The sequence below is a fragment of the Miscanthus floridulus genome, chromosome 5 (assembly GCF_019320115.1).
Source record: "Miscanthus floridulus cultivar M001 chromosome 5, ASM1932011v1, whole genome shotgun sequence".
Classification (NCBI taxonomy): Eukaryota; Viridiplantae; Streptophyta; class Magnoliopsida; order Poales; family Poaceae; genus Miscanthus; species Miscanthus floridulus.
In genome coordinates, this window is record NC_089584.1 from 14229804 (window position 1) to 14238739 (window position 8936).

Here is an 8936-nt window from a genome sequence, read left to right on the forward strand (position 1 = left end):
GTCTATGTCTTGCATAATCTTGTGTTTGTCTTGAATGCTTAGGTGATGCATCTTGTGTTACCATTCATCATATTCATACACATGCATCTTGCATCTCATTTAGGTACGCTAGATGAACCACGTGAAGGATGTGATGTGGAGCCGAACTCGAAGATTTGGTTTGGTGGATCTATCCCGAAGATGAAAGGACTAAGCAAGTGCTAGGACCGGAGATGTCACCAAGACGGTGCAAGCTAACTGAACTGACTTGTGTCAGATCCCAGGCAAGCCCCGGAGCATTCTAAGTCTCCTACTTTATAAAAGCAATTCTTTCTATATATATGAGTTTATATATTGTTGCATTAAGTGGTAGGAGTTGATTGAAACCGTTGATGCATTTATTACTATCCTTGCCTACCTTACTACCTTGTTACCCTGTTAGGTCAGGATCGAATAACTGTTTAACCTTGCTTAGACCGGTAGCGATCGGTGATAATCTGATCACCTACATTATAGGTGGTTACTGGAAGAATTTAGCTATGGAAAGAATGATATCCTAGAATTAACCATGTGTGATGGATAATTGGAGACCGGACGGAAAAAGTTGGAGGCAACCAGACAGGGTTCTGGGGTGCTGTTAGTTTCCGTCTATGTCGATTAAGGACCGATCGTTGCTCGTCCCTCTTGTCATGTTGAACGCATGCCTCACATTTAGCTGGCCAAATAAAGTACCTTTCGACCGCGAAGCTAGTGACACTATTCGAGCCGGGATAAACCCAGATTGCCAGACTGGTGCTAAAGGGGGTATGACGGGGACGCGAAGAGTGAGCCCAAGGTGCGTCCTGGCAGTCGGACGATCCCTGGGTAGTGCGGTCCCGGCTGTTATCCTGTGGCTACTTGGAAAGTGTCATTGGTGATCTAAGCGACCCTAACGGGGGAAGCGTGGTTTGTGTGAGGAATAAATCACCAGCTGGTTAGGAATCGATTCGAATCGCCATCGCTCCTGGATAGTGAGCACTTGACTCGAGCTACGGCATCATAGTAATTATTATGGAACAATGATGGTTATCTGGATGGTATGGGATATGCTGAATCTAAATTGGTAACTGGATATTATTGGTTAATCAAGTGATTGCTATAGTATAGGTGCTTACCTAGATGGATAGGTCATAATAAAGATGGTGCAAAGTACTTAAAATGGTTTCTTCATGATAGCTTATGCTTTTCGCAAACGAGTTAGCTAGCCCACTAAAGAAAGCCTTGCATAATCCTTGGTGTCGCTTTATTTTGGTTTAAGATGGGTAAGTCTGGCTGAGTACATTCGAGTACTCAGGGTTTATCCCACCATGTTGTAGGTGAAGTTTTCGGCCTGCTGAAGATGGTGGCTAACCGCCGGTGGGCTCGGTGATTCTATATTTACTTCTCATCTATATGCTTTTGTTTGAGGATGTCACTTATGCTAGCAATGTATTTGGATCTTATATTAAGGTAACCAATTGAAAGCTATGTTGTTTTCACTAATCAGTTTTGAAACCCAAACTTGTACTATTACTTGTGAACTCATTTGTAATATTATTTCTGCTGCAACTCTGTGTATGTGATGTGTATTTGCTTAATCACACGATCTTGGTTGTGATGTTGATTTACCGAGGTCCTTCGTGACACTCAGTGGACTACCAGGTTTATATAAGTGAAAGTATGTGTGTGTCAACATGTTAGTGGGAACAGTCGTACTTGATCTTATATAAATTGGGCGGTTCTGTTACATCGGGCTTCGGTCCTATCTGCGGGAAGCTCCCCTCAAATGAGGCAATCAAGGAGCGGGACCCGCCAGTCCGTGCCCTGGTTGGCCTCTGGAGGTTCCGTGTTGACTTCCATTACCTCGGGCTCGGCCGAAGGGGTCTCGGCGACGGAGGGAGCCTCAAGCCCTATGGTGAGCTCGACCGGTGGGCCCTCTCCTACTGCTAAGATGTGGTCGATGGAAGGCTTGTGGAGGTCTCTGGCGAAAATGTTCGGGGGGACTGAGGCCCGTGTCGACGCCATCTTTGCCAGTTCATCCGCGACCTCGTTGAATTTATGCGTAATGTGGTTGAGTTTGAGACCGTCGAACTTGTCTTCAAGGCAATGTATCAGCTTGCAGTACGCCTCCATCTTGGGGTCATGGTAGTTCGACTCCTTCATCACCTGATCGACGACAAGCTACGAGTCGCACCGCACGTCGAGGCGCCATACTCCGAGTTTGACGGCGATCTGCAAGCCATTGACGAGGGCTTCGTATTTGGCTGCATTGTTGGAGGCGGCGAAGTGGAGCCGAATCATGTAGCGCATGTGTACTCTGAGGGGCGAGATGAAGAGTAGGCCCACGCCCACCCCGGTCTTCATCAGGGACCCATCAAAGTACATGGTCTAGCATTCTGCCTGAACTAGGGCAGGTGGCAGTTGGGTGTCGGTCCATTCTACCACGAAATCGGCCAAAACCTGGGATTTGATCGCTTTCCGAGGTGCAAAGGACATAGCCTCCCCCATGAGTTCAATGGCCCACTTGGCTATCCTACCCGAGGCCTCCCGGTTATGGATTATCTCCCCAAGGGGAAAGACGACACCACGGTTACCGGGTGGGATTCGAAGTAGTGACGCAGCTTGCATCGAGCCAAGACTGCGGCATAGATTAATTTCTGGACATGGGGATAGCACGTCTTGGTCTCAAAGAGCACATCGCTAATGAAGTAAATAGGTCATTGGATGGGTAGAGCATGCCCCTCTTCCTACCTCTTGACTACTATGGCCACGCTGACCACCTAGGTCGTCGCGGCAACGTAAAGTAAGAGAGCCTCGCCCTTGGCTGGTGGTACCAGGATGGGAGGATTAGTGAGCAATGCCCTGAGTTTGGCGAGGGCTTCTTCGGCCTCGGGGGTCCACGAAAAGCGTTCTGATTTCCTCAAGAGGCGGTACAGAGGCAAGCCTTTTTTGCCAAGGCACGAGATGAAGCGGCTTAGAGCCGCAAGGCATCCCATAACCTTCTGTACTCCCTTGAGGTCTCAGATCGGTCCCATGTTGGTCATGGCCAAGACCTTCTCTGGGTTGGCCTCGATGCCGCGTTCTGAGACTATAAATCCCAAGAGCATGCCTCGAGGAACCCCGAACACACACTTCTTGGGGTTGAGCTTGATGCCCTTTTCTCTGAGGCACTTGAAGGCTATCTCTAGGTCATCGACGAGATCCTCGGCCTTTCTAGACTTGACCACGATGTCGTCCACATAGGCCTCGACGGTTCGCCCGATGTGCTCGCCAAAGACCTGGGTCATGCACCACTGGTATGTGGCCCCTATGTTTCTGAGGCTGAATGGCATAGTTACATAGCAGTACATGCCGAACAGCGTGATAAAAGAAGTCATGAGCTGGTCGGACTCTTTCATCTTGATTTGATGGTAACCAGAATACGCATCAAAGAAAGACAGGGTTTCGCATCCCGCAGTGGAGTCAACGATTTGGTCGATCCAAGGTAATGGGAAAGGGACTTTCAGACAGGCTTTATTCAAACCGGTGTAGTCTACACACATCCTCCACTTCCCATTTTTCTTTTTGACTAACACAGGGTTAGCTAACCACTCCGGATGGGACACTTCCTTGATGAATCCGGCTGCCAAAAGCTTCTGCGCCTCCTCACCGATGGCTCTGCGCTTTTCCTCGTCGAATCGGCGCAGGCGCTGCTTCACCAGCCTGGAGCCGACCCGGATGTCTAAGGCGTGCTCGGCGACCTCCCTAGGTATGCCCTGTGGCAGAACCTCCTAAGGAATTGGGCCCACATGCACCTATCGTTGTCTTAACAGACCTCGGATAGCGTTCACGAGTTCCCAACAACTCAACAGGTCTGTCGGGTGTCCTCGGGAAACCCGAATCATCTACGATTCTCTTTTCAAATAGGATCCCAATCACAGACATTGCAGATTACAACAGTTTATTCAAATATATACATCAGAGTAAAGATAGCGGAAGTCTTAAGGTAACATAGGTTACAAACCAGTTGTTTTCAAACTTACAATACCATAAGTGTTATACAACCATAGTAGCAGGATAATATTACATTAACTTTATTTATCAAACAAACTAGTGCCTTGTCCAAAGGCCATTCATCACTCCTCATCGTCATTGACTTCAAACACAAACATGTAGCAGGGACCAAAACAAGCCTGCGCATGCGACTCACCTGCAATAAGGGTTAACAAACCCTGAGTACAAAGGTACTCAACAAGACTAACCCGACGTAACGAGGTGTAAGACTTTAGAGATGCAGGGGTTTGGGGCAAGGTAAGGATGTAGCAAGATTCAAAAGTTCTTTGCCAAAAGCTTACTATTCTTCATTCTATTTTCAAGTTTTACCCCTAAGTTCTTTTAGTTCATTATCTCAACTAAATGTACATTTCCCATATTCCATTCCTTCTCATTCCATTCTTTCTCATATTTTAGTAATTCACCAGTCCTGCATTGCTTCTGTAATGAATCGAGTCTCCATATCCGCGGAGCACCAGCAATTCGAATTGATTCAAGTCCCAGCTGGGGATTCCTTATCACACGACATATGTAGAACTTAATCTTGCATATATCAACCTCGCTACCAGATCCTCCTATACTAAGCCATCTCCACACCACCCGAGAGCACAGCACACCTCAAATCCAGCCACATTCCAGCCACGAGGGTACACGCTACTCCCGCCATCTCTCCACTCCCAGTGCGTGGGCATTCATCTTAGTATCGGATTAGCCGAAGTAGGCTTACCAGAGTATGTGACCAGTACTACAAAGTGTCTCATTCAGAAGATCCACAATGAGTGGCCTTTAAGCGACATAGTCGGCAACATTACCCAAAATTCTAGATAAGTCACCCGACTAGTCTCTAGTTCATTCTATCTTCTTTCTTTCTTTGGCCAGTATGCCATCTTTGATTGTATCAAACTTTTATTTTGAAAGCCTATCATAAAGCATACTAAGCATTCTACGCCTTTGTAAATGAAATCATCTTCAAGGATGGTAAACAATTAATAAGGTAGGCAGTGCATCAAGTAGGTAACATTTGAATAAATCAACTTAATGCAATAAGTAACATAGGTGATAAACTTTTCAAAGTAAACAAGGTAATGGTTTAATGCATAAACTGGGGCTTGCCTTCGTTGACGATCTCAGGTTCCGGATCAGTACCACAATTATCGAATCCCGTGACAACCAGGGATTCTTCCATAACTTGTTCAACTAGAATCGTTTCACTCTTGGATTCTACACAAAATAATAGCATATGCTTCAACATGATGATAATGTAAACATGATGCTTTTATGGTGCATGAAATATAACAACACATTGAATACACTTTCCTTCATGGTACAATTACAAGCCAAACTAACCAAACCATATTCATAACAGATGTGACCATACCAGCACCGACCACTTCGGCGAGCTCTCCGACCACTTTGATGAACTCTCCGACCACTACGGCGAACTCTCCGACCACTACGGTGAACTCTCCGACCACTACGGTGAACTCTTCGACCACTATGGTGAACTCTCCGACCACTACGGTGAACTCTTCGACCACTACGGTGAACTCTCCGACCACTACGGTGAACTCTCCGACCACTATGGTGAACTCTCCGACCACTACGGTGAACTCTCCGACCACTACGGTGAACTCTCCAACCACACTGATCTTGAAACCCTACTAGTCACAAAACATGACCAAAACAAGATCAACCACTAATCTAACACTTAGGGTTTGCTTTTATTTATTTTTTTGAATTAATTTGGAAATAAGCCCAAAAATGAACTTGTTCCAAATGACATGAAAATTTTATGTAAGCTTCATCATGACAAATGAGTGTACCAAAACAAATTTCATAATTTTTGGAATTATTCAGTGGCCTACAAAAATCATAGAAATTGCATTTATTAATTAATGGACTGAATATTTGAACATTAAAAATATATTCAAATTTCAAGTTTCAAATTTTTGAACCATACTAGAGCATGTACAGAGGCTACACACAAAATTTCAGAATTTTTGGAGCTATGATTATTTTTCTACAAATGTCCAAAGATTCAGCACTATTCAAAATCAGAAAATAACAAAACATCATTGTTCTTCTCCTTCCTTCTCACTGACAGCCCGACCCCACTCGTCAGTGACTCATACAGGTCACGGCGGCGCTGCCATCACTGGCCGGACCAAAATGCGCCGACGGTGATGCTCCGGCAAGGAAGACTGCACCCAAATGATCTACACACTCCTACGAACCCATCCCCGCCCTTTGAATGGCAGAAGGTGCACCGGAGAAGACTCCACGCCGGCCATGGCGGCTCGAGCACGACGGCTCACAGCGTAACCCCGGCAACGACACAGTAGAGTCTAAAACAAAGTGAGGATCGCATTCAGTATCTCACCACGATCACGCCGGTGCAGTTGGTGAAGACGGAGACGGTCTAGAATAGCCTGGCCACGTCGAGGCGATGGTGGTGGAGCTCTGGCTGGTCTCGGGGAAGAAGACGTTGCGCCGGGCGATTCCGGCCAACCCAGGCAATGTGAGCAAGCCATAGAGAAGCGCAAGACTAAGGCGATCGCGTTGGCGTAGCTGGGCACGACGGAGGCTGCTCGATGGTGGCTATGGCGAGCGATGGAGCTAGCTGGCGGCGGAGCAGAGCAGAAGGGGAAAACGGGGACGACGGCGGCGGCTGCTACTATTTATAGCCGGGAAGGGGTTGCCTGGCGTCGACAGCGCACGCACAGACCCGCCACGGCACCAGCTATGTGTCAAAGCACGAGGAAGCGGCGCAATCTGATCGGCGGCGACAACCGCGTGGCGTCGACGGCAAGCAGAGAGGTGGCGCCGGCTGTTTTTTTAAATTTTGAAGTATTTACAGAATTGCCACTACGTTAATTTTGCAAATTACTCCTAATTTTTCTAAAGAAGTTGAAAATCTCCAAAAATGAAAGTTGCTCAATTTTTCAAACTCTACAACTTTGCTTCTAGGAACATTTTCAAATTCTGCCTCCATTTTGAAATTTGAATTTGGGGTGCATTTGAGTATTTGAATCATTTCAAAAATTACTCCAAATTTTATATGTAAACTTGAAAAACTTTGAATACCAAAGTTGATCCTTATAAAATAATCTTCAACTTTGCTTTGTGCCTCAACCCCAAATTCCACATGGATTTTGAATTAGTCAAAAGGGGCAAAAAGGACTTTTATAATTTGAATTTGAATTCAAATTTGATTTGTCTTCCTTTTACTTTAACTTTGATTTTTGACCAGTAACATGGCCCATTAGGGTTATTTGAGTCAAATGACACATGGCCTCATATGATCACATGAAATTTGACCCTTGTGGTCATGATCTTTATTTAGGGTTTTGAAACACATCACATGAAATAACAACATTATGAAATAAGGCTTATTTAGTGAATGCATTCAAAATTTTCTACTTTATGAATGCTTTGCAATGCTCATGATGACATGGCAAGTTTTAGTGTTAGGTCAAAACACCAGAGGTGTTACATGCCCGGCATGTCCGAGGGACTCCATGTGAACATATCAGCATTCGCGCGGAGAAAGTCGACGAGCACGGCTTCCTATTTGATGTCGAAGGTGGCACTGATCCTCAGCGCTCGGTTGTCGGGGCAAGTGGGGTTGACTGGGATGAGTTTGACAGCCTCCGTGGACTCGAAAGTCCCAGCGTGACGCTTGGAGTTGGGCACTTCGTTGTCGAGCTGGTCGGGGTTGACGATGAGGGTCTCGGCCTCTATGATAGCCTCGGCGTACTCGATGCACTCGACGTCGCAGTCGTATGCATGCTCGTACGTCGACTCGGCAGTGATGACGCCGTTGGGGCCCGACATCTTGAGCTTGAGGTACGTGTAGTTGGGGACCGCCATGAACTTGGCATAGCACAGCCGCCCTAGGATGGCGTGGTAGGTTCCCTTGAACCCAACCACCTCGAAGGTGAGGACCTCCTTGTGGTTGTTGGAGGGAGTACTAAAGCAGACGGGCAGGTCAATGCGCCCGAGGGGCCACGTGTGTTTCCCCGGCACAATGCCGTGGAAAGGCACGGCGCCTCCCCGGAGCTACGACTGGTCAAGCTCCAGGAGCTCTAGGGTGTTGGCGTAGAGGATGTTGAGGCCGCTGCCTCCGTCCATCAATACCTTAGTGAGCCAGGTGTTGTCGATGATGGGGTCGATGACAAGTGGGTACTGCCTAGGGTTCAGGACATAGTCGGGATGGTTGTCCCGGTCAAAGGTGATTGCCTCCCGAGACCAGTTGAGGTACCGGGGAGTGGCCACCTTCACCGAGAAGACCTCCCAGCGTTCTCTCTTCCGCTGTCGTGCCGTGAGGCTCGCTGAAGGCCCGCCGAAGATCATGAAGGCGTTGTGTACTTCGGGGAATCCGTCATCCTTGTCGCCGGCGCCCTTCTTCTTGGCATCGTCATCGAGGAGCCCGAGCTTGGTGTAGTAACGCCGGAGCATGGTGCACTCTTTGAGGGCATGCTTTATCGGACCCTGGTGGTAAGGGTAGGGTTTCTTGAGCATGTCGTCGAAGAGCCCGGGGCCTCTGGGGCCTCAGGGTTTTTGCGCTCTGTGGCCGCGACTAGGTCAGCTTCGAGGACCTCCTGCTTCCCCTGGCGACCCTTTTTCTTTTTCTTGGGGAGGTGGGGAGCCGAGGCCTCGGGGGCCTTGTCCCTCTGCTTCCCCTTGGCGTCGTCATTAGGGAAGATGGCCCCAACGGCCTCTTCGCCCGAGGCGAAGTTGGAGGCAATGTCGAGGAGTGCGGCCGCCGAGGTTGGTATGTTCCGACCCAATTCTCGGACCAGGTCTCGACAAGTGGTGCCGGAAAGGAAAGCCTAGACGATTTCCAAGTCGCCGACGCTTGGCAACTCAGTGCATTTCTTACAGAAGTGCTGGATGAAGTCTCGGAG

At 47.9% G+C, this 8936-nt stretch overlaps 1 protein-coding gene across 1 annotated transcript; it reads right to left on the minus strand.

The window, feature by feature from the left end:
• Positions 1-7596: 7596 nt before the first annotated feature.
• LOC136454269 (uncharacterized) lies at positions 7597-7899 on the minus strand. The gene has a single exon (XM_066454748.1). The coding sequence runs from the start codon at positions 7897-7899 to the stop codon at positions 7597-7599; it is 303 nt and encodes a 100-aa protein (XP_066310845.1).
• Positions 7900-8936: the final 1037 nt, after the last annotated feature.